Here is a 26,987-nt window from a genome sequence, read left to right on the forward strand (position 1 = left end):
CTTCTCTCTGCACTATTGTCTGTTTTGAAGCATTCTGTGTTAGCAGAACTCCACTTAATTGAGCCTTGAAATTTAGTACTGGCTGCTTTAATGTATAGAGGCCTTCATATACAAATACAGTAATAAAGGTGGCCAAATATTGTTTCAAACTTTTACTGTTTTATCATTGTAAGGCTTTAAGAGATTGTCATTATTTTTTTTTGTGTGTTATAAAGAATGAGACTCAAAAGAAACCAAGATGAATGACACATTATTATTGGAAGCAGTACTGAATGGAATTAAGAAAGAATGTTATCGTATTGAGATATTGTTTACTTTAAAGTATGTAACTCATGGTTTGCATAGGTTTATATATAAAATATGTGAGAGATTTCCTTCAGTAAACTCAAGTCTCATTTTTCTTCATTATCCCATGAGTTTCCTTTCTAGAGTACTGTTGCTAACGTATATTCATAGGGTGTAGTCCTTTTTTCTCCACTGACAAGCATGCAGCTGCCACATGTGCTGGAACTCTGGCTCCCTGCTTTGAGCATGTGATTTTATTTTTATGTATAGTTTCCATTGTTTCTTCTTAAGGGATGTATGCACTGTTAATTCTCCTTTTTCCCCTTTCTTTAGGGATTATTGTCATGGCACTGATGGGGATGTTTAATGTTCACCGCCATGGTGCTATAAATTCTGCAGCGATACTCCTGTATGCATTAACCTGCTGCATCTCTGGATATGTCTCCAGTAACTTCTACCGTAAGATTGGTGGAGAACGCTGGGTGTGGAACATCATCCTTACTACAAGTTTGTTTTCCGGTAACGTTCTTCTCTGTTAATGCCAAATAGTGATGTTTCTATACTGACAAGCAGTACAGTGTTAAACGTGTACTTTCTCATTGTGTTATGTATCTGCAGCACTTCTTACTTCAGTCAGTAGCTCAGCATTTAATATGGACTTAGTGAGTATAGCTTCAAAAGGACACTCGATTTATACCTGAATGAAATTCATATGTTATTATTGCCCTGATGCTTGATTGTAATTCCTGTTGTCAAGGAAAGCACAATGTTTGTATTCAGCGATCGGAGAGAAACTAAATTTGGACACAGACAATCCCATCATTTTATTTTCTAATAGAAGATTGTTGTGTAGAATCTTTTCCATCACTCAGGCTGTTATTTGGCAGTGCATTGAAAATCTTGCAGATATTCTGGCTGAACTTTGCAGAAGCCAAAGTATCTGTCTGAGTCACTGATGGTTCATATTTAGCAGTGAGTGCTGCTGCTGTTCTTGTTGTTGCTAAAGTAGGTTAGTTGAGCGTTCCCTGGCTTAGTGCACTTATGTATAGGGTAGAGGTATGTTAATATGTACCACCAGGGAATGTGGGACTTTTCCTTATGGGTACAGGAGAGCACACCAGTAGGGAACAGTCTGACACTATACTAGGTCATGTGTAGGTCTCTTGCAACCTAGTGCTGTTTCTGGTATAGACCTCCATCAAGTGGCTTAGGGCCTTGTTGCCAGACAACAGACTCTTGCTTGCTATTCCTTTGTCACGTTATGGTTCATTTAAACCCAGGCTCACCCCTGCTGGAGCTAAATTTTTATTTTATTTTACATTTGTTTACCGGGAAAGTCCGACTGGACACAGGTCCATTTTCAGTGGAGGCCTGGGGAGAAAAGCTCCAGTAAAGTACAGTACAAAGATGCAATGTGGTAAGATAAGACATGAGTATCACAGCAAGCAGGAGGTTTATACAATTGAGCAGGGTAACATGTCCATGCCCCAGTTTTTCCTGTGATCAGAATTCATGGGATCCAAAGATCCTTGTATTCTTGACAGGCAAGGAGAGTGAAACCTCCCATCCTTGCATTACTCCTCCAGATGACCCCTTCTTTGGAAAGACACTCAGGCTCATGAAGTCCACTATGAGCTGACCTCCTTCTCCTTTTCTGCCCTCATCTCAGGCATGATTAAACTAAAATGTGAGGAAAAAGGATGAGGAACCTTCTACCGTCCCTTCTGAAACTTGTCTTGAAGGATGTTTTTTGCAGAACTATAATCATTTTGCTTCTGCTCCTCCCACTGGCAAGAAGGTGAAGGTTTTATTTAATTCCCTAGATGGAGTCTCATAACTCTTAACTTGCAGACATTGAAAATAGGTTCAAAGGCCCTTGAAAAGTCTATACATCCAGCCAAAAATCTGGGAGTCTGATTCATTAAATTTGAATGATAGTAAGCAAATAACTCTTCCCAGTCACAGTAAGAATGTGGGACACTACTCCGACACAATGTTTAAAAAACCAGAATGATGACATGATGGAAAAATATACACGTTATCAAAACTACAGTGTAAAATCTGTAGACTTCGGTGAATTGTATTGCAGAATTCAACCACACAATGCCATTTATTTTTGCTTTTGAAAAAAGGAAATGTAAACTGTGTGTCCTCTTTCTTAAAATTATTGGTGCCACTAGTATGTTAATCATGCAGTGCGGTTTTCTGTGTATTAGACAGCTTCAGAAATCGCATGTGATGAGTGGGGGGTTTAGAAAATTAAACAAAGGAGTAAGTCATATCTGAAAATAGAGATGCAACTCTAAAAATAAGGATATCATGTGCATGTAAATTAGGCCTGAAAATAGGTAGCATGTTCATCATTTGATCACTGCTGTAGTAGCCTTAGCTATATATAAGCTACATCATATAGTGTATAACACTTGACTAGTTTCCAGAGCTAAAGTCAACTTCCATGTATCCATTGATAGCTCCAGGTAAGCTGTAGGAAATCAGTGATTTGGGCGTCAAGCCCTTCAGAGCTTTCCTGCTGCCAAAGAGGAGTCCTCGTGTGGGCATTCGAGAATTGATGGTTGGGTAACAGTTCTCCATTGCTGGACAAATAAGATGTCCTTCCATATCACTTTTGCAGTATTTCTTATGTAAGAGATCTCCAGTTAAGGATAACGGAATGTCCGGCCAGTATGCCGAAGCCTTTAGTGTTTACAGGTGTTGTACATCACACTTATGTTCCCCGAGCAAGGCGTAGGGCATAAAGCTAATATACGGACGCACACATACTTCATAGGTGAATACTAGGCTTCCTGCCCTGAAGAGCCATTTTAAGACTGGCCAATAACCCTAGATTAGAATCAAACCCTGTACTTTGCTTTTATGAGTTGAACGCTTTAACCATTATTCCAAACCTTTGAAAACTTCAGAACTTGTTTGCTGCCAGTCCAAACACCATCATTGAACATTGATCTGAACAACTTTCTTCTGTGCTGGTTACCAAGCCGTTTTTAGATAAATGCCCTGTTTGGGGGTACTTCCTTATCTTCTCTCTTATTTTAGTGTTGTTGGATTACATGTCTAGAAAGGGAAAATGTCAGTGCTGGAAGCAGTGTCTCCATAAGGATCATCACAGACAGTGTCTTTTCTGTTTCGATGCTTCTCATGACCATAAACAGCCTTTCATCTGCTGCCAAGTATTTGTCTCCAAGATGCTACATAGTCACCTCTCCTCTTTGTCTATTTACCTTGAAAACCAATGTCTTAAGTTGTTGGCTCAAGGTGTTATGGCAAGAGTTTTCCCATCTTGAGGGTCAGCCACTGGCCAAGAAAAATACCAAAAATCTCAAGTCTGATACTGCTACTGTCCAGCCTTCCCCAGACATTTCTTAAGTCTGGTGAAAGCCCAGAGGATCGTCCAGTTGTATTGGATTCCTCTGCCGAGACCCCATCAGAGGCCAGCATACATCCCACTTCTGCATGTCCTTGGAGGCTTTTCTAGTGTCTGCTCCAGATGGTGAAGGGGGACCTTGGCTGATTATATCTGAGAGACCATGAGGGTCTCCACAAATCTTAGTATGGGAGGAAATCCTTCCTATAGTTGAGTGTAGACAAGGGTCCGACCTTTCTAGGGTTTTTCATGCAGGTGCAGAATCAAAAAAACAAACATTTCCCCTGCAAGTAAAAATCCCCAATGAGAATGGCAGGTTATTACTGGGGGGATGTTTAATGCTTTAATGGCATTTTAAAGATTCCTCAAGAGGTCTCTGTCTGCCCCTCTACTTCTCTTAAGATACCTAGGGAGCAGGATTCCTATGCTAAGGATCAGGATTCTGAGTAAGAGTCCTTAGCCTACACCTGTCATATCCCGTCCCTCTTGGACTATAGCTCTGAGGAAGAGGATTCTAATCAGTCCAGATTACCTTTTAGACAAACTGTCCTTTGAGGACACTATTTCCCGTATAATGGAATTCTTTAAGCGGGATTGTTGTCAGCAAGGGAGCCCACAGGATTTTTTGCAGAGGGGTGCAAACCCAGAGCCCCCCCCCCCGCCCCCCCCCCCCACACACACAGCCATTTCAGTGTCCCATTACTTTGCTATTTCTCCCCAGTTGCCATACACACTGTTCAAAACTCTATGTGCGTACTGTTTTATGCTTTACTTCTACAATATTACAGATATTTCGATTTAATTTACATTTTTTTTTAGCACAAACACTGATAGACATTTGACAGTGAAAACAGACTTGGCATTAAAACTTCTCTACCTTTGAAAGTCACATTAACTGAAACAGCATTGAAACCCACATTCAAAGAAAATGCATCTGCCCATTGGAAGATTAGGTTGTTTACCTTTGGCCTTTTTTCAAATCATTGACCCCTTGCACATGTTTTAGGACCATGCAAAAGTTCTTTAATACAATCAGGAAGGTGAATCAATTCTAATATATAATAATTGAATTATATCCTTTGTATAATACAGCACCACTTGATAGAATGTATTTTAAATTTATAGTTTTGAACATTTTCCCAGTAAGCAATGAAATAAAACATATGAACCAATAATGACACACTGCCCAATTTCATTTCAGCCATAAAAGGCCACTCAAACGTCTGTCGTTACAATCCACCAATCAGTCAATATGCACAATTTCTGCAGAAGTAAAAGTCATCTGAATAATTCCACATTAAAAAGATCTGAAACTAATGAAGAGATTGTTGCTATAAAACAACTTGTATGTCAGTGTTTCATCTGCAAATTCAGTGCCTGTTGCCCTTGAAGAATAAATTACCTATGTTACATTAAAATAAATGGTAAGCTGGCATATTGCAATAGGGAATGGGTGACGAGCCGAAAAAAGATGTTCATAGTTACTAGGCATCTCATCCAAAGGAGGACATACTCAGGACTGTGACACCCCACCCCCTGAAAATACAAATTTGCATGCTGTGTGAGTAGAAGCTACAGCCCTCCATATCAAGACGCAAGTATGCAACCTGCTGTGCTACTAACACTGCTTTAAAATTCTATACCACGGTAATGATACCATTTGCTAAACAAAACAGTTGCAAATTTTAAGCAGACCTAGCATGAGCTGCAGTAAACTTCTCTTCTCTTGAAGCTCACAATTCCTTGAAAATAAATTCCATCTGGTAACTCTAACTAGGTCATTTCACTCTCTGTCACACACACACACACACACACACCCTTCAACCTGTTAGTGCAAGAAATCTGGACAAAGCCTAAAATAAATAGGGACAGTGAGATGAAAAATATTGCTCTGATGAACTTATAAAATTGCTATAGAACAGAATTTTTGTTGGTATGCATTTTTCGAAAGTATATGATACATAAAACTCAAAATGTTGTCATTATTTAGCAACTGCAATCCTTTTTAGGTGGAATATGGGGCAAAAATCTGGATATTCTGCAAAAACCTAGATAGCTGAGGGGTATGATACCTTTCTCTGATACACACACACACACCACACACTCTTAGCACAAATAATCTGGACAAAGCCCGTTATAATGTTGGAGAAAAAGGCCCAAAACTAGAGGCACATTTAGAAAGTTGCTAGAATAAAATGATTTGTGTTGGAATGCATTTTCTGAAGGATATGAAGTCTGAAACTGAAATGTATGTCATTATTTATTAACTTTAATCCTTATCTCATCCCAGTGATTTGTAAAAAAAAAAAAAAAAAAAAAAAAAAAAAAAACACAACAGAATTTTTATGAGGAAAAGACCAAAAATATAAAGCAGAAATCTGGACATTCTGTGAAAATTTGAGAGGTATGACACACACAAATCTCCCTACCTCCTTAGAAAGTGGATAGAACAAATCTTTTGGGTTTCTAATACCGTGACAGGAATGTACCCCATTCCCAAGTCAAAGTATGATTAAAGTTCATGATATCAGTACTGTTTCAGTCTTTGATGTCAGCCAGAAGTGCTCTTCACAGCACCCGCAATGTGCCCAGGAATGACTCCTCCTGCAATTTGTGTGGGGTTACATGTATTAGTAGCATATCTAAATATGACTATAGAATCGTTTTTTATAAGACCCGTTGCTCATACTACTACTGGAACTATCTGGCTATCTTTCTTCCACATTGCTCTCATTTCTGCCTGCAAATCCTGATATTTTATGACTGTCTCTCTCTGTATGCAAGACACTGTAGTCATTGGGTGTGGTGATTTCAATGATTAATGCTACTTTTGTCTTTTCTTGGACCATTGTATCCGGTTTTCTAGCAGCTATCTTTTGACCTGTTGGTAATGGGTGATCCCATATGATGCAGACTTGATCATTTTCTATGATGGTTTGTGGCTTATGTTTCCAGTGTTTTTCAGCCACTTCATAATGTTTGCACAATCCCCACTGCAACAGTCTTACCACATTATGCTTTTCAGTATGCAGTCCTTCTACCATTAGTATGCTGCAACCAGCAATGAGGTGTGCAACTGTTTCCAATTCTGTTTTACAAAACCTACATTTGTCTGTTTCTCCCACATGTTCAATGGACATTGTAAAGCAACATGTAAATAGTCCACTATCTTGTGCCACCAATATTAACCTCTCAGCTCTTGGTTAGAATTCACCTGTCCTTAACCATTCCTGCTTTTGTTCCTGATCAGCACGAGGTTCTTCCAGAAGTTTTCTATACTTGCAACTATATTTATGCATTTTCTACATTTCTTGTCCTCTCAACTGGTCCTTCACCTTATATTCTTTTGTGTTTTTTTACACATTCAGTTGCCTAGTTTTTATCTACTTGTGGTTTGATTTCCATTCCTGTTTGATGCCAATATGCTTCTGCTAGCCTAAGCAGGAAAGTCGTTTTAGATTTATTCTCTTCATGTTTCAACACTTTCATTACATTTGGGTCTTGTGAGGTCAGCAGATGTGTGGAGTCCCACAATTACAGATCTGTACATGTAATCAGTTTCATGGAGGCCCATCCCTTCTTCATAATGGGGAATATATAATCTTGGTATGCACTGATTTTTTTTTTAATAAATCATTTAGTGAGATATTTTCATGCCAGTGAAACACTCCAAAGTTAAGTTAGGACAGGTTGACCAAATTGGTTTATAGCATGGATTTTGTTCCTAGATGTCAGTGCTGTTTTCATGATTAATTTAAGTCTACTAAAAGTATTCCTTACTAAGTTTTATTCACATTTGCTCCTGTTTTATTGTTGATCCTTTATCAGTTCCCAAATATATGCACACTCCCTCTTGCTCAAGTTCTTTTACATCACATTGTTGTACCAAACTGATGTTTTCTTGGTGCTGCAGTTTTCCTGCGTTAAAGATTGCTTTTGCACATTTGTTAAGACTAAATGACATTCTTATATCATCTGGCTTGCAGTTGTGCTTTCAGTTCCTCATCTGATGAGCTATACTGTTTTAAATCATTGACAAAGAGAAGATGAGAGGTCTTTATACACTGTTGCTTTCTAGGAGCCAAATTATAGGGCAAGCAAGACAGAGTAGCAGCAGTGACAGTCACCCTGGAGTATTCACCGTTGAAGTTTTATCCCTGTAGTAATAATTTGTCCTTTATCATGGCTTAATTGCAAAGTGATCTGCCACTGTTTCATGGTCACTGTCATGTAGTTGATCAGTGTAAAGTGTATCTTATACATTTAAGTGCTCTTTTATCCATGAATGTGGGAAACTATGAAATGTTTTTGTAGTCAGTCCATGCTGTACTTGAATTCTTGCCTGTTTTACAGTTCTCCACTATGACTTTAACAAATGATCCTTTGTTCCATATGACTTTCTTTTAATTGCCCTTTTGCCATAATTGAGGTTTCTTCTAAATGTCTACAAACTCTGTCAGCATCAATTCCAGTGCACAGGTTATACGTTGTTAGGAGGCAAGTTATTGGTCTATAATTTTTAGGGAAGCTTACAAGTTCACTGTTAAGTAGGAGCATTGTTTCTCTTCTTGTTAGCTAGGTTGGTGTCTGTTCAGGGTGTTCATATAACTTGCTCATGAATTTATCTGCAAGTGATCCTGCCTTACTGCAAATGTCAGTCCTGATGTGTTCTATTTCAATGAGACTGTTAGTGTGTTGTTGAGCCTTTACTAAGTTGAACAGACTGCAACATCTAGGCAACAGGCTCAAGAACTGATGAATAATTTGCAATAATGAAAAGAGAAATAAGAAACATGCACGAAAAGTAAGCACTGAGTAATGTGCATTTTCTCTGGTTTCACCAGCAGTGCTGTTCTGAGATCAGCCAGGCAGTCAGATATTTTCTCAAACTTCTGACTAAACACATGAATGGATTTATATTTCTCGGTCCATCGTGCCTCACACAAAACAGGTATATTTGGTACCAATGGTCGTCATTTTGGACTGTCTCAGAAAAAATTAATAATCTTGATAACATCAACAGCACACCGTATTTCAGGATCATCATTCAGATCACTGACTATCCACTGTGCATCTCAGACTAAACCTTGTAAAGGCTGCTTTTGTATACTTTTCAGGAATCTTTACCTGAACAATGCTCTGGATGCTTTCCATTATGAAGCAGCCATCATAGCCTTGTCCGCGTAATGTGTCCAAGTCTAGGCCATACTTTATGCATTCACTGACAGTGACATTTGATACAAAGTGTGCATCTCTCACAACAATGGGAACAAAACCAATAATTATTCTAGTCATGTTTCAAAACTTTCAGTACGTTTGAATCTTGTGAGGTCAGCAGATGTCTGCATCCCAGGATTGCAGATCTGTACATGTAATCAATTTCAAGGAGGCCCACCCCTCATTCAGAATGGGTAATATATAAACTTGGTATGAACTGATTTTTTTATAAATCATTTGGTGAGCATGAAGCATCCTTCTTGTTTTCCTGTTTAATCTATGCAACACGTTTTCGGGCCAATCAGTCACTTCACAACTGTAAGTTGGGAGAGGAAGAGCAAATTTTTACAGCTTGAATTTTTTTCCTAGATGTCAATGCTGTTTTCAGGATTCATGTAAGTCCTCTAAAATTCTCCTTACTAAGTTTTATTTGCATTTGTTCATGTTTTATTTTGGATTCTTCATCAATTGTCAAATAGTTGTATACTCCCTGTTGCTCAAGTTCTTTCATATCACAGTCTTGTCACAAACTAATGTTTTCTTGATACTGCAGTTTTACTGCTTTGAAGGTTACTTTTGCACATTTACATTTATCAAGACCAAGTGACATTCTTTTATCATCTGAAAAAGTTTTGATAACTTGCAATTGTGCTTTCAGGTCCTCATCTGATGAACGCTACAGTTTTGCATCATTGACAAAGAGAAGATGAGTGGTCTTTACACTCCGTTAGTTTCTAGGAGCCAAATTATAGGGCAAGACAGAATAGCAGCGGTGACAGTCACCCTGGAATTTCCCCCATTTAATTTTTATCCCTGGAGTAATAATTTGTCCTTTATCATGGCTTAATTGCAAAGTGGTCTGCCACTGTTTCATGGTCACTGTAATTTAGTTGATCAGTGTAGGGTGTATGGTATACATTTTTAAGCACTCTATCTATGAATGTGTGATAATATTAGATGCTTTTTTGAAGTTAATCCATGCCATACTTTGATTCTTTCCCCTTTACATTTCTCTAGTATGACTATTTAACAAATGATCCTTTATTCTATATGACTTTGTCATTGCCCTTTTGTTCTATTGCCATAATTTAAGTTTTCTTCTAAATGACTATCAACTGTACCAGCATCAGTTCCAGTGTAGAGTTTATAAGTAATCAGAACCAAGGCAAGTTATTTGTCTACAATTTTTAGGGTAGCATGCAAGTTCACTCAAGTCGAAGCATTGATTTTCCTCTTTTTACTAAGTTAGTGTCTGTTCGGTGTGTGTATATACATAGTTCTTACTCATAGCTAAATCTTCATGAAAAGATGTTAATACTTTCAACCAGACATTAGGTACTGCATCTGAGCCTGGGGTTTTCCAGTTAGAGGATTTTCTAAACTTTGTGTCAAATCTCTCTGGCTGTTGCATCATCCCATTTCATATCTTGTACCTTTAAACTTCTTATTCTCCCTTTTACTATCTGTTTAGCATCTTTGTTATGTTGCACGGGATCTTCATAAGTACTTCTCTAAAATGTATCTATTTCTTCTTTATTTAGTGGTCTGTCAATTCCTTTTACCTCGTTTCCCAATTATCTGTAAAACTTTTTTGGGTCATCAATAAATTGCTTATTCTGTACTTTTCCTTTATATTTATCTGTGTATCTTCTAACTTATTCTGCCTGTGCTGAGATTTTTACTTTATTTGTGATAGTACATGATAGATCCTGAGTGGTTCAAATACCGCGTATTGCCTTTATCACATCTATCTTTCTAAGTATTTTTGTTGATCTGTTCCCTCTTCTGTACTCCAACAGTGACACTTCTTGTCTCAATTGCTTTATAGTTTTCTCTGTTAGATACTTCCATGATGGCATTTGATTTCTCACCTTCTGTTCCCTCACTATTCTGTGTTCTTGTGGCACAACTTTATCAGTTATCAAATTAGCTGCACAGTAATATATCATGTTTATTGCTGTTATATCACATGCATCTCAATGGGCAGCACTAATTACTGCATTCATTTGTTTTATCAAACTTCTGACTTTTTGGGCTTTACTGACTTTCTGCAGTCTATTTGTGTCATTTATCTTAATATGTCTATCTCTACCAGTTCAAGCAACTCTTCTCTTAGCTCATTTTCTTCTAAACTGAGGACACATTTTCCATTCCCTGTGAGCATTCTACACAAAGTTCTGTAGCATCTTCCTTTGGCACATTCTCTTCAGTTTCATCCCGTCATCCATTGCTCTGTCATATGGGAACTCATTGGCCTATCAATATCACTCCTCAACATTGCATCAGACTTTTCACAGTATCCTGTTCCTTCTCTTGCTGTCCAGCTTCAAGTGAACGTTTATACGGGTTTCCTGTGGAAGCCTCCAAAATATCTTCATATGGCATGTGATGTGACCAATTACTTCCCGTTCCATTGGTTTCCACTAAATTTGAATGTCCATCAATCTGTCCTGTTGTGCTTTCTGAATTAGATTTTCTACACTGAATCCTTCACTTTGCAGGTAATCCACATAACCTCAGATCTGAAGTAGTTAACTTAATTTGGTCATCAACCTATGGGTATCGGATCCGACCTGGATCCGAGCCGGCAGCTTTCCAAGCTAGAGATCCAAGCTCCAAGCTCCTCCCATTTACCATAATACCCTGCTACCTCCTTCCAATCCCTAGATCTAGTTTGCCATGGCTTTGTTAAGCATGTGTTTTCGAGCTCCTAGCGTTTCAGGCGATGTGTTTTTTGCCTAAAATCTCTTATTTTTTAGTGTGTGTGGTTAGTTTAATTTTTTAGTTTAAATCCCTGAGATTTACTCCCTCGTTCCATCGTAGTTTAAATCCTAGTAGGCCCCTCCTTTCCCTTAGGTGTTTGTGTGGGCGTGTGTGTGTTATTTTGTTTAAAAATCAAGGCTGAGGCCCCAAAGACCATCTTTTCTAAGTGCACTGAATGTGGCCATAAGCTATCCCCAGCGGATGGCCACACTCAGTATGTCCTCTGCCTGGGGGTACCACATTTGACCTCGGGCCGCCAGATTTGCACAGACTTTAACCCCCGGGCCCTGAGGGGGATAGTAGGAATAGGCTTCTTCTTCCTCTCCCTTGGTGGCTACAGCCGCGGCTACTCAGCCTGCTGTCCTCCCTCCCCTGGCTGGGACTCAACCTCCCACTTCTTCCCAGGGAGAGAAGGACTCTAAAAAAGGAGAGAGAGAGAGGAGAGAGAGAGGGAGAAAGAGAGAGAGAAAGAGATAGAAAAAGAGAGGCACAGAAGCCACAAGCGGGGCGGACCGACTTAGCCCCCCTCACTCCCGCCTGCCAAGCTGCTCTCCTCACCCCAGAAGGTCTCCGGGCCTTCCTCCCCTCGTCGCCGTTCTCCACGCTTCTCCCCGGAGCCGGAGGAGGAGGCCCGACCATCTTCAAGGTCGTTGTGGCGGCCCTACCAGCCAGCCTCTTCAAGGTCAACCCGTAGCCTATCCGACACTGATATGGACCGGATGATGCGTAGCTTTTTCAAAACCCAACTGCAGATGGGAGTGCTGCTGCCTCCCCCCCCCCCTCTGAGGGGGGGAGTTCAGCCCCACTTTTTGCCCCAATAGCTCCTTCTCTGATCCACTATCGGGTTTTGGTGCTTTTGGATCCGAGGAGTCTCGGCGTCAGGAAGTCAGCGCCAGTGGTTACCACTACCTCGACGCCGGCCATGCCCTCGAGTTTGTTGGATCCCTTTTCGGATCTGAACTCTCTGGGCGAAGGGCCGTGCATTGTATCCGAGGGAGCCAGTGTGTCTTCGGCTCCATTTCGGTCGGAGCACACTTCCCTCTCTGGTCCGAGCGCTTTAGCTCTGATGCCGATCCCCATGCCGGATCCAAGGGTGTTAACCACGGAGCCCAGAGAGATGGTTCACCCTCTGCTTTCGACAGGGTGGAGAGGGTTCTGTTGAGAGGTTCGAGACCCCCTACTCTTTCTTCGGGATCTGCCTCCACTCCCTTGCAGCTGGGCTTGTCTTCCATCGTCCAGTCCCAAGGACAGCCTGCGTTGACGCCCCAGCCCGTTCCACTGGCGGAACATGACCCTGTTGGTGAGCCCTCCTCGGACAGCCGCACCGAGGAGGTCCCTCACAAACGTAAGTGTAAGAGGGGCACTTGGACTCCCCTGAGACCCTCACGGAGGACACCGATTTGGAGGAAGGGGAAGGTTCCCCCAGGTCACCCCCCCGAAGAGGTCTCCTTTGGAGACATTATGGAAATGCTTCATCAAAAGGGGGGGGTGGTCAGCCCAAAAACCTTCCTCAGGTGAGTCTGTGTTCCTGGAGGCGTTGGACGCAGGCCCATCTACCTCTTGGGTGTCCCCTCCAGCCGACCCCCTGGTTGACCTCATCACTACCAGGGCGTGGAAGGAACCAGACACTATAGAGCCAATCCCCAGGAGGCCAGATAGGATTCTTAGGCCCCATGTGGATAGGATGGCTTGGAGTAAGGGTTTCCCTGGTAGATGCCATGGTGGTGGCGGCAGCCACCAAGAAGGAATTTGCTCAGGATAGTTCCTCGGTCCATCCCCTTGATAAGGAGTCTTGGACGATGGATCGTATCGGGAAGCAGATGTTTGCTTCAGCTACTATTTCCATAAGGGCGCTGAATTATTTGGCCCATGTAATTAAACTTCAGCGGGACCTGGTAAAAGAATACGCTGAGTTTCCCCCTGAGTCCATGTCAGCCGAGGACAAACGGACTTTCTCGGCTCGCATGGCCACTCTAAAATCTGTTTCAAACACGTCTATGCGGCTACTTTCCCATGCCATGGAAGGGGCCGCTAGAGCCAGCGGGTCCGGCATTGCCTTAAGACGTGACACCTAGCTTCGGCTTTGTGACTTTTTGGAACCGTTCAAGGCATCCTTCGCGAAAGCATCCTTCGGTTCTACCCTGTTCGGGAAGACTGTCCGCAACACATTGGTTCAGAGCGAGAAAGATGGGAAGATGCTGTCTGCCGTTGGAATCCGCTTCTCGGCTCCTCAAAGGTCCTTTTCCAGGAACCAGAGAGGACAAAAGAAGATGTGGTTCCGGAAGTCTCAGCAGTCCCGTTACACTCTGGACCCTTCGTCCTTCAGAGGCAGAGGGGGACAAGGTGGACGCCAGCCCAGAGGCAGAGGGGGGGCCGAAAAATTTTGCGTCTGGGGAACCGTTTTCTGACCAACCCACGCAGCAGTCCTGAGGGGTTGCCCGACTGCTCCTCTCTGGAGGCAGTCTGGGGGGGGGCGTTTTTCGAAGCACCTGGCTCAATAGGAGTCCATCACAACAGATCGCTGGGTGCTTCGAATAATATCCAGAGGGTACTCAATCCCTTTCATAAACCACCCTCCTCAGTCGAGGCACCTCCCCAATGTACCACCCAGTCAGAGGGAGGCTGCAGCTTTAGAGATTAAAAACCTGCTAGAAAAGAGAGACATCCAGCACATCCCCCCAGGCCAGTCCGAATTAGATCCTCGACCTTTCAACAATGAACCTCTTCATTGCCAAGGAGAAATTCTGGATGGTCATGCTTCAATCCATCCTGCCCCTTTTGCAGGAGAAGGACTGGATGTGCTCCATAGACCTCAAAGATGCGTACTATCACGTTCTCATGGACAGGCGATCCAGGAGGTTCCTCCGCTTTCGGCTAGGGGCCAGTCATTACCAGTTCAGGGTCCTACCCTTCGGCCTCACCACAGCCCCCAGGGTGTTCACCAAGGTCATGGCAGTTGTAGCGGCCCACCTGAGACTTCAGGGAATACAGGTTTTTCCTTACCTAGATGACTGGCTCCTTACTGCCCCTATTATAACGACACAGTCGTTATAAAGGTGGTTTTTGCTCAGCGTTGGTGTTATTTACTGGATTATCTATACAGCGGTGTGTGCTTAAATCCTTACTGCCCCCACCAGGCATTTACTCTGCTTAACCAGGGATTGCTTCCTACTACTAGCATCCCAACTGGGGATCACCATAAACTTCAAGAAGTCATCCCTTCAACCAGTTCAAGTATTGGAGTTCATAGGGGCCAGAATAGACACGCTTCAGACCAAGGCCTTCTTGACATCAGACAGACTTCGCAGTTTGACCTTACACGTTTTAGCCCTTCTTCAGTCACCTGCCCCATCAGCGGAGTTAGTCCTGAGAGCTTTAGGGCCCATGGCAGCAGCAGTCAATCTCGTGCCCTTAGCTTGCTTGTACATGAGTGTTCTCCAGTGGACTTTGCAGGTTCAGTGGTCCATCTTCCACCACCTGTTGGACTTGCTAATTCTTATCAGCAGAGTTTGCAGAAATTCCCTCGTGGTGGCTCCAATCTCAAGAGCTTCGGGAAGGACGACTGTTTGTTTTGTCGTAACCCCAAGCCACGGTGACCACGGGTGCTTCCCGCCTTGGGTGGGGGGGGGGCAATACGCGGGCAGAACTGTCCAAGGTACGTGGACTCAGACAGAGACCATTCTGCATATAAATGTTTTGGAGATGAAGGAGGTGCTTCTAGCGTTGCAAGCCCTTCATGCTTTTCTCTCTCCAGGGACTATTGCAATTCAGTCAGACAACATGTCAGTGGTCTAGTACATCAACAAACAGGGGGGAACCAGGTCTTACCCTCTTTGCCGAGAGACCATGAGCCTAAATTGACCATGACCATGACCACTCACTAGACCATGAGTCTAAAGCCTTTGATATGGTCAATCATGAACTTCTCCTCCATCATTTAAAACCCCTCTCTCTAGACAATCATGCCCTAAGCTGGTTCGTATCCTATCTCGATAACCGTAAACAGGCAGTACTCTGGAATAACCATCTCTCTGATCTCCTCCCAACTTCGATAGGGGTCCCTCAGGGCTCTATCTTAGGTCCCCTGCTATTCTCCATTTTTATAAATGACCTTCATCTAGCCACTACCCAATCAACTTGCATTCAATATGCAGATGACACGACCATAATCTGCTCAGCCTCAACACAGACTGAGCTGCACACTCTCACACAAAAAACCTTCACTACTATAGAGCAATGGTTCTCTAATCATTGTCTCCTCCTCAACCCTAAGAAAACCAAACTCCTGCTCTTTGCACCCACTCACATGTCCCCTTCTCTTAACTTCTCACTTACATCCAATGATGGTACCCTCATCTCTCCAGACCAAACCACTAAACTCTTGGGTATTACTATTGACAATCAACTAAAATTTGACACTCATATCAACTCTACAATAAAAGCTACTAACAGAAAACTTGGTTCTCTCTATAGAATCAAATCTTTCCTAACTCCCAAAGCTAAAACTACCATAGCTAGATCCCATCTAATGTCTACCCTACTATATCCTTCTCCCATTTACACTAACCTTTCTAAGTATAACCTCAACAAACTAGCTTCATCATACAACAACATTGCTAGATTTGCTACAGATGCTCCTTATAGGACTCGTCATTGTCTTAATCTTAAAAAACTAGGCTGGCTAGAACTACCCTACCTAATACAATCTTACCAACTTACTATTGCCCATAAAGCCCTTTATCACCCTGACAACACTCCTATGCTCTCCTCTCTCATTCAACCCTACAAAAATCTGAAGAACCTACTCTCTTCTAACAAGATATTGATTCAAACTTCCCTATCAAATAACTCAGCAGGTGACTCCACATTCTCCAACTCAGTTGGCAAAATATGGAACCAACTACCTCAAGACCTCACTACCACAACTTCACTCCCATTATTTAAAGCTAAACTAAAACTTTTCCTTTCCAATCACTGGCTATGCTCTTGTAACAACCCTGACTAGCCGTTTTTTTTCCTTTCAGCCATCTGCTTCTTTCATCCCCTTACTACTTTTTCTCAATTCCAGCTCACCTGAGTTTCCTTTTCATAAGTGTCCCTGTGACTCTTTCTTTAAATAGAAATATATCTATATTTTTGTCAACTTCTTACAATGCTGCAATAGACTATCCTAGTTGTTATTTGAATTTGAATTTTTGTCCCCTGCTAAGCCTCATACTGAACTCTATTGCATATATAACTTGCAGCAGGTTTAATGTATGATGTTAAGTTGTCTATCTCGCCTTCATTCTTGCTGGATGGGTTCGGAGCCGACCTCGGCTCCGACTCGGCCACTCTAAAAGCTCGAGAGTTGGTTCCACCGGCTCGAGGCTCCCCTTATATCCCACAATGCTAGGCGAGAGTTACCTCAGATCTCGTTTGCCGCTACAGCTTCGAGGTTGGTTGCTTCTACCGGTTCCTGGTGAGTGTTAGCTTTTTATACAAAAAGTTACTCTTTTTTTCCCCTTTTAACTTTAATTCTTCCTAAATTAGTGTAGGATATAGATCTTTATCCCCAACCCTATTTTTTCCCCGTTTTCTTATTAAAAGAACCGTTGGTTCTTCCCTTGGGCCTTTGGCCTTCCCTTCCCTAGGGTGTGTTTGTGTAGTTACTTTAACTTTTTTGTGCTTAATTATTAGTATTTTACTAAAATTGTTATTATTTTTAGTATTAATAATTTTTTCTGACAGGGTATAACTGTGTGTTTGGGTGTGTGTTAGTGTACACCTGTCAGTTAGGAAAATGTCAAAGGAAGCAAAGGTCTCTGGATTCAAGAAGTGTGATGCGTGCTGTCAGAAAATGTCTCTGACAGGCGCTCACACTTCTTGTGTCTATTGTCTGGGGCCTTTGCACCTGCAGGACTCCTGTGCTGTGTGCCATGGCTTCAGCCCCAGGGTCCTGCAGGAGAAAAATCGAGTTGATTCTGAGAGGCTTGTTAAAACCAGAGGATTCCCTGTCAGTTTCAACAGGGAAGCCCTCTAAGGCATCGAGGTCTTCGGCTCCGGCTTCTGAGCCGAGACCTCAGGTTGTTCAACCTTTGCCTTTATCGGCTCCGGCTGGAGCCGATAAGACTCAGTCCACAGTTTCTGTGGCTTCCTCGGCTCGGCGGAGCCGAGGTTATCGAGGTACCCGTGTCGGCTCCGACAAGATCTTGAGCCGACAACCAGAAAGAGGTCTAGGTCACCTTCTCTTGGCTCCGTTCATTCGGCTCCAGGATCTCCCCTGCTGTCTGAACGGAGCCAAAGGTCTCATTCCTCTAGGTCATCGAGGCTTTCCGATCATGACCTTCAGAGGGTGGTGAGTCGACTACTTAAGTCCGAGGCACTAGCCCAGATGCTTCAGAGCCCAACTCATCAGTCGGTGCCTGCCCCGGTCCATCAACTCTTTCCTCCTTCGACTCTTTTGAGTTCGGAGCCGGGTCGTGTCGGAACCGAGACTGTGGTCACCGGGCCGAGACAATTGTCTTCGGCTCCGTCGTCGGCTCCGTTTTCTTCCGTGGAGGAATCTCGGCGCCGGACCTCCCTCGTCGGCTCCGAGGGGGTGAGTGGCATCGGACCCTTGCCCGACCCCCCTCTCCCTCTCGGTGCTTGGCTGGTGAGTTCGGCTCCGACATCGGCCTCGAGCCATCACTGTCGGTGCCGAGGGGTCCTTAGCTCCTCGGGCGGGACCTCTGGCTCTGCCTGACAGGGGTGCATTCGAGGTCATGCGGAGTGTGTTAGAGCCTGGCTCTACTCCACAGTCGGCTCCGTCAGCCCCTCCCTCTATGCTGCCTCAGGGTAAGTCGACTCACTCCCTCATCCCGGACCGCAGAGAGCCAGCTCCTCAGGAGCCCCTTTGGGATTTCATCCTCTTCCGAGGCCTCTCCTGATTTGGCAGAAGAGCCCCTCGGAAGAGGAAGTGCAAGAGGAAGCACATTGACTCACCTGAGTCTATCACGTCGGACACAGATCTGGATGATTCTGAGGGTTCCCCGTTCCCCTTCTGAAGATGTCTCATTTGCAGACATTCTGGAGATCCTTAAACAGAGGGAAATTGGCCAGCCCTCAACCCTTCGGAGGACGAATCTGTGTATCTTGAGGCGTTTGGCTCTCGTCCTTCCACCTCCTGGGTGTCCCCCTTGACCCCCTCATGCAGGTGGTTGCTAAGAAGGCATGGACGGCTCCTGATTCAGTGGACCCCACTCCCAGGAGACCCTCCAAATTCATCACAGCTCCATCAGACAAGCAATTTTTATCAAAAGGAGTTTCTGTGGATGCTATGGTGGTAGCTGCCGCCACAAAGAAGGAACTGGCTGATCCTTCAGTGCCTGTCCATCCACCTAACAAGGAATCTAGGTCCATGGATAGGTACGGAAGCGGATGTTCTCCTCAGCGACATTTACCATGCGTTCGCTGAATTACCTGTGCCATTTCACTTTCGTCTTCAAAGGGACTTGATCAACGAAGCGAGTGAAATGTTGAAGGACCCTACAGCTGCCGGTTTCCAAGAGAAAATGAACACGCAGCTGGCTATCCTTAATTCCATTTCCAACTCCTCCATGCGCCTCCTCTCTTATGCGGCCGATGGAGCGAGCAGAGCCGCAGGAACAGGGGTAGCCTTACGTAGGCACGCCTGGATGCGGCTGTGCAACTTTGCGGAACCTTTCAAGACGTCTTTCACGAACTCCCCTTTTGATGGATCATCTCTTTTTGGTCCTCAAGTGAAAGAAACCCTGACTAGGTGCGAGACTGATGGCAAGACCCTTTCTGCCGTCGGTGTCCGTTTTTCGACTCCTTCTAGGCCTTACCCCAAAGGCCAGAAGGGTGGAAAGATGTGGTTCTGTAAACAATCTCAAGGGACTTCGCCTGACGACAGAGTCGCTTTTCCTACCAGAGGCAGAGGCGGGAATATCAATGGTAGACGGCGAGCTAGGGGCAGGGGGGGTCCGCAGAACCAGGGCAATCGGGAAGCCTTTCCTGACAAGCCCTTTCAGCATCCCTGAGGTGTTGCCCGACTGCCCATCTTCGGAGGCAGTCGGGGGAAGATTGTCACTGTACCCAGAAGCCTGGCTATCCCTGACTCAAGACAAATGGGTACAGTCCATCATTTCCGAAGGCTATTCTATCCCCTTTCTTCGCTTTTCCAAATCAGTCAAAAATCCCTTCCAGATGTTCCACCCGCTCAAAGGGATATAGCAGCTTTGGAAATTTCAAAACTGCTTGCAAAAGAGCAATTCAGCCAGTGTCAGCAGACCAACAACGATCCGGTATCTACTCAAGGTTTTTTTAGTTCCAAAGAAAACAGGGGACTGGAGACCAATTTTGGATCTCAGTATCTTGAACAGATCAGTCAAGAAAACAAGATTTCGGATGGTCACGCTGCAATCCATTCTTCCCCTGTTGGGAAAAGGAAACTGGATGTGCTCTATAGACCTTCAGGATGCGTACTATCACATAAAAATGAACAGACGCTCCAGAAGATTCCTCCGCTTCAGGCTGGGAACCAGTCATTTTCAATTCAGGGCCCTGCCCTTTGGTCTCACCACTGCCCCGGTGTTTACCAAATGCATGGCAGTGGTAGCTTCTCACCTGAGACGACAAGGATTCCAGGTGTTTCCATATTTGGACGACTGGCTTCTCACAGCTCCCACCAAGCATCTCCTTCTGATGGCCAGAGATTATACTTTTCGCGTTTGTCAAAAACTGGGTATTTCAATAAATTGCGAAAAGTCTGTTTTGTCGCCTTGTCGTACTATTACCTACATAGGCAAATTTAGATACTATAAACATGTCTGCAATGCTAACGAACCAAAGGATATCAGACATTCACAAATTGGTGTCACTTCTTCTCAACAACAACAGAGCCAAAGCCAGGTTAGTTCTAAAGGTGTTGGGAATCATGGCAGCGCCATACCTCTCCTCCCATTGGCCAGATACCACATGCGGATCCTTCAGTGGATGCTTTTTTCTCAATGGTCATACCAGGAACTTCCAATGTCTCACACCATTATGATCACGCAAGTGTGCAAAAAGCATCTCATGTGGTGGATGTCTTCCCCCCAGCTCCTGTCGGGAAGACCATTTGTTCCACCTCCTCCGGTTGCTACTCTGACAACGGATGCCTCCCTGATCGGGTGGGGGGGGCAGTATCAGGGCAGGACAGTCCAGGGCACATGGCAACCAAACGAATGCCACTTGCACATAAATGTTCTGGAGATGAGAGCAGTGCTTTTAGCGTTGCAAGCCCTTCAAGACTCTCTTCCCTTGGGAACGATTGCAATCCAGACAGACAATATGTCTGTAGTGTGGTACATCAACAAACAAGGCGGAACCAGATCATACCCCCTGTGTCGGGCAGCACTCAGACTGTGGCAATGGGCGATTTCTTCTCAGCGTTTTCTGATAGAAACGCACATCCCCGGCAAGTCCAATCACATTGCGGACAAGTTGAGCAGAGCTATACTCATGCCTCACGAGTGGTCTCTGAAAGACACTGTAGTGAGAGAGATATTTCTCAAGTGGGGTCAGCCTTGCTGCGATCTTTTGCTACTCCCCAAAACAGCAAGTGCAGAGAATACTTCACTCTATTCCCTTTACCAGGCCAACCCAGCAGAGACGCTCTAGTCCAAGTTTGGCCCGGGACTTCTGTATGCATTTCCTCCTTTCGCTCTGATCTCTCAAGTAATACAGAAAGTTATCGCTCAGAAGGCCTCATTGATCCTCATTGCTCCTTACTGGCCTCGACAAGTGTGGTTCCCCTTTCTACATCGCTTTCTCTTGAGCGACCGTGGCATCTGGACCTAGTTCCAGATCTTTTGATCCACCAGTCGGGTCAGTTTCATCGCTCCCTCCCTCTCTGAACCTCACTGCTTGGTTCCTCCAGTTCCAACCGTAGCCAGGCTTCCTCAATTATCTCACTCGGTTAGAGATATATTGATAGCTTCCCATAAATCTTCCACTCGAAAGATTTATTTGAGTAAGTGGAATCGCTTCTCATATTGGGCACAAGGAAAGGACATAGATCCTTTCACCGCTTCCATCCAACTAGTCCTTGATTTTCTAGCTGAACTCTTCCATGCAGGTTCATCTCCATCTACTCTTAAGGTTCAATTGGCAGCTATTTCTAATTTTCATGTGGGCATTTCTGAATCTGCCCTAATGTCCCACAAACTTTGCAAAGCCTTTTGAAAGGAGTTTTTCTTCTCAGACCTCCTATAAGAAATCCTCCTTCTCCTTGGGACCTAAATTTAGTTCTTGCTTCTTTGATTCTTTCCCCTTTCGAACCTGCAGCTTCATGTTCCTTGAAATTATTATCATGGAAAACTCTCTTTCTGGTGGCTATCACATCAGCTAGAAGAATTTCAGAACTTCAAGCACTCAGTTGTCGTTCTCCTTATCTTTTATTCCATAAGGACAGAGTTTCCTTACGAACTAACCCGTCCTTTTTGCCTAAGGTGGTTTCAACATCAAATCTAAACCAAAGCATTGACCTCCCTGTCTTTTTCCCAGAGTATTCAAATAGGTCTGAACAAAAATTACACTGCCTGGATGTTCATCGTCAATTAAGGTACTACTTGGACAGGACGAAACAATTCAGAAAATCTGATCAGCTGTTTGTCTCCTATGCGGAAAGCAGAAAAGGACTTCCAGTTTCAAAGGTATCATTATCCAGATGGCTAACGTCTCTGATTACCCTTGTTTATGAGATTAGACACCAAAAACTGCCTAATAAACCTAAAGCCCATTCCACCAGAGCTTTGGCTACTTCTTTAGCCTTCCAAGACAGACTGCCTATTGACACCATTTGTGCAGCGGCTACTTGGGCTACTCTTCACACTTTTATTTCCCATTATAAGTTGGATTTAGCTTCTAGGCATAGAGCTAATTTTGGTTCCACTGTTCTCAGGAGTCTGTTCCGTTAGGCCACCCAGGACAAGGTGCTAGGGACGGTCCCATCCAGCAAGAATGAAGGCGAGATAGACAACTTAACATATAGAAGTTATGTTCTTACCATAACGTTCCATGTTAGTTGTCTTCTTCTCGCCTTCTTCTTCCCACCCTCCTGCGCCCTGGCCTGGACAGACCTAGAGGAGTTGTGATCGTGACCTCTCTTTCTACCACCTCTTTCTTAGTCATATGCTATTGTGCATATTTCTTATTTCAGGATGTAGGTCACCCTTTTCTTCCTGCTGTTAGAGGTGGATTCTATTTACAGTTATACTGTTATTGATATAAGCTGGGTTAGCTTACAAACGAGATCTGAGGTAACTCTCGCCTAGCATTGTGGGATATAAGGGGAGCCTCGAGCCGGTGGAACCAACTCTCGAGCTTTTAGAGTGGCCGAGTCGGAGCCGAGGTCAGCTCCGAACCCATCCAGCAAGAAGAAGGCGAGAAGAAGACAACTAACATGGAACGTTATGGTAAGAACATAACTTCTATTTTCTATAGTATTGTATAATTTGGTACTCCTGCATTGTGTGACATTTTTAACTTGTTTTAGTAGATTGTAGTGGAGCTTTTCTCCTCGGGCCTCCACTGAAAATGGACATGTATCCAGTTGGACTAGCCCGGTTAACAAATGTAAAATAAAAATGAGAGTTTGGGATTGGGCGATATCCACCAACCGTTTTCTGTTAGCAACGCACATTCCGGGTCGGGCCAACATCCTAGCGGACAAACTGAGTCGAACTATCCTCTCGCCCTACAAGTGGTCTCAGAAATCCTGTAGTAGCGAAACAGATCTTCCCCAAGTGGGGTCAGCCTTGCTGTGATCTCTTTGCGTCACCTTCCAACGTGAAGTGCAGTGAGTTTTTCGCTCTAATCCCCCCTCCGGGGGAAAGCCCCAGAGACGCTGTAGTCCATGCTTGGCCACCCCGTTTTCTTTATGCTTATCCTCCTCTTCCGTTGATGACAAAATTCTTAAAGAAAGCTCGTCAGTTGGGGAACAAGATTACACTCATAGCCCCATTCTGGCCTCGTCAAGCCTGATTCCCGTGCCTACGGTCTTATCTTATAGCTCCTCTCTGGATCTTGGATCCCATCCCAGATCTGATATCTCATCCTTCGGGATTGACACCCCCGAATCTGGTCGATCTCAAGTTCTCTGCTTGGTTGATCCAGTTCAATTAGTTGCTAAGACTTCTGGTATCTCTGCAGTTAGATCTATCGTTGTAGCAGCGCATAAGCCTTCTACCAGGAAGGTTTACAATAGTAAATGGAAGTGGTTTTCCATTTGGACGTTTCATAGGAATTTGGACCCTTTCACTGCTCCCATTCCAGCAGTGCTCGATTTCTATCTCATATTTTTCAGCAAGGGGTCAGTTCTACTGTAAAGGTTCAAATGGCTGCCATCTCCCATTTTCACATTGGAGACCATCTCAATCCACTCGCTTCCACCAAGATTTGTAAGACCTTTCTGAAAGGTACGTTTCTCTTGAGACCTCCCATTAGGAACTCCGTCCCTCCATGGGATCTAACTTTGGTCCATCAGGCTCTGACTGGACCACCTTTTGAACATGCAGCTTCTGTTGATTTGAAATTCTTGTTCTGGAAAACTGCCTTTTTGGTAGCTATTACCTCAGCTAGAAGGGTATCGGAGCTTCAGGCCCTCTGTGCTAAGCCCCCTTACATCATATTCCATAAGGGCAGGGTCTCTCTCAGAACTAACCCATCTTTCCTACCCAAAGTGGCCTCCGAGGCGAACATCAATCAGTCCATTAATCTCCCATTTTTTTTCCCTAACTATCAAAACAAAGGGGAGTACAAACTTCATTTGTTAGATGTTCATAGTCAGTTATGCTTTTATTTACACAGAACAGCTGCCTTCCGCAAGTCTGATCAGCTCTTTGTTTCCTTTGCAAAACCTTCTTGGGTAAGCCAGTTTCGAAGGTGACTCTGGCCAGATCGATAACCACATCGCCACAACAGTCAGGAAATCCTTCTATGTGGCACACCTCATCACGAAGGGCTTTTCATCCAGAAAAAAGGAGGTCATTGTCCCACTGTACTCATCCCTCATTAGACCCATTATAGAATACAACGCCCCATTTGGTATGTACCTCTCAAGACATCTGCAACAACTGGAAAGGCCTCAGAAATACCTCACTAAAAGAATCACAGGCCTAAAGCAGATGCCTTACGCTGACCGCCTTAAAAAACTCCAGCTATACTCTGTCGCATATCGTCTACTCAGAGGCGATCTCTGCTTAACATACAAGGCCATGTCAAACCCAGAGCTGTTGGACATGCTACACTTAAAGAAATCCCAATCCCTCAGAGCTACACGCTTCAGGGATCTAAACCTTGTCATCACAATAAACAAAACATGCTGGAGGGATAGGTTCCTGACCCAGAGACTCCACAGACTCTGGAATAGATTGCCCATACATGTCAAGCAGAGTGCCTCTTTGGACCTCTTCAAGAGGAACCTTGACGATTGGATGGGAGAAAGGAAATTCACCCCAGGGATCACGTCAGTCGCCCTGCTAGACAGGGGTCCAGGAAAGTAAATAATGTGGGAAGAAATAGCCAGGGAATTGTTATGGCTAGGCTTGTATAGGCCCTAGGGCTGATAGCCTTGTACCAACCTATGAACCTATAAGATTTAATATGGTGAAATATCTGTGCAATTGAGAGAGCAGAACTAATCAATACAAAAAGAACAGCACCAAAGATATTTGAAGACACATACAGGCAAAGGAATCAGGACATGGAAAAAGTACAGTTGTATACATTTACCATAAATGTAGATGTTCAAGTGTATTCACTGTTGCAGTCATTGCATTTGGGTAATCTGCTGGCAGGTTGCCCTCAGTTGGCCTGATTAACATTCTTGGGTCCTGCGTCAGTTGCTGTCCCTTCTTCCATGACGTCAGGTCGTCAGGGGTATAAAGCATGCAGCCGACGCTATTACATCAATCTTTCTTGCCACGTGGTGCCCGAAGCAGAAGCAGTTTGCAAGTACCGGTCAGCCGACTCCTGAAATTTTCATTTTCGAGTTTCAGTACTGAAGTCTTCAACTAAAAACTAACTTTTTCTTGCTCCTTACCAATGTCAGTAAAAGTTGCATTACTTGCGGGAAGTAAATACCTCATAAGGATTTTCATTTGTGCTGTATTCCTTGCCTAGGCCCTGACCACAACGTGCCTTGCTGTCGGTTTTGTGCTAAATTTAATCAACGCAAGAGTAAACGTCGGCATATTTTTGCTTCTAAATATTTTGGCTCAAGATTTAACTATCTAGAAATGTCGTCTGTTAGCAATCCGACTACCGGAATACCTAAAAAACGCAAAGAAAGACAGAGACAGACCGTCAAGGTCCAAAACCGATGACGATGCTGCTCCTAAGCCAGTCGCCGGTACTCAGTGAGGTGCTTTCGCAGCCCCTGATACCCACTACTTTTGATTCGCAGGCCCCTACTGAGACCCATTCGGAGTCCGGTATGCCACAAGATGCTTCTTCGACTATGGAACCCACAGATGTGTCTACCTTAGATGGGTCCAGAGCCACTGAGCAGGCACCGGCTTCTGAGGGTGTTTTCAGGCCTAAAGATTTGTATATTAAACTGATGCCATCTTCAAAACTAAGGCCAAAATCTATTTCTATGTCTAAAAAAAATGACGCTTGGGCCATGTGTACAGGCCCCATTGCCTAAAACACAAATGATCAAAATGGCTGAAGATTTAATTACCTTAATCAGGGGTACCCATCCCCCTCCTGCTAAGAGGCCTAGGCAAGGCACTGACTATGAATCTTCAGATCAGGTTTCTATTTCTTCTGATTCTTCTTCTGAACAGGATTTATCTATACCTACTTATGAGGACTCTGATGCAGAAGATTCTATCCCTTCTGCTTCTCCTCCTGAGGATTTCTCTTTTGGAGAAACTTTACATACCTTAAGGGAACACTTCCACGGGGAAAGTCAGGATTTCTCTGAATCTAAAAAGAGACTTAGGAATTTTCTTCTTCTTCCTGAGCATAGGCCTTTGGCTATACCTCCTGTTCTAGACATTGATGATGATGTTTTCTCAGAATCTAGTATGACTCCTGATTCCCTGCTTCCGGCTCCTAGTAAGCCAGACAGATACTACAGGGTTCCTGATTCCCACAAATTCCTTTTCAAAAACCCTACTGCTGACCCTGAAACTATTTCTCAGGGTCCCAAGGGTGTTAAGGCCTCTACTGTTAAAAATCCTACCCCTTCAGACAGAGATTCCAGGGCGCTGGATAGATGGGGTAAGAAGGTTTACACGTCTGCAACTTTGGCAATCAGGGCTTTAAACTGTCAATTTCATATGCTTAAATATCAACAGCATGTCATGGG

The 26,987-nt window shown here is 43.9% G+C and overlaps 1 protein-coding gene across 2 annotated transcripts in view; it reads left to right on the plus strand.

Moving 5' to 3' along the window:
• TM9SF1 (transmembrane 9 superfamily member 1) overlaps positions 1–26,987 on the plus strand; it is a 320,432-nt gene that overhangs the window by 185,391 nt on the left and 108,054 nt on the right. For both annotated transcript variants that reach the window (XM_044058483.1, XM_044058482.1), the window contains exon 4: positions 619–804. In XM_044058483.1, the coding sequence (XP_043914418.1) occupies positions 619–804 (186 nt within the window). The remainder of the gene's footprint in view (positions 1–618; positions 805–26,987) is intronic.

This window comes from Protopterus annectens, chromosome 16.part0, assembly GCF_019279795.1.
Source record: "Protopterus annectens isolate FY-2018-M chromosome 16.part0, PAN1.0, whole genome shotgun sequence".
NCBI classification, from domain to species: Eukaryota; Metazoa; Chordata; order Ceratodontiformes; family Protopteridae; genus Protopterus; species Protopterus annectens.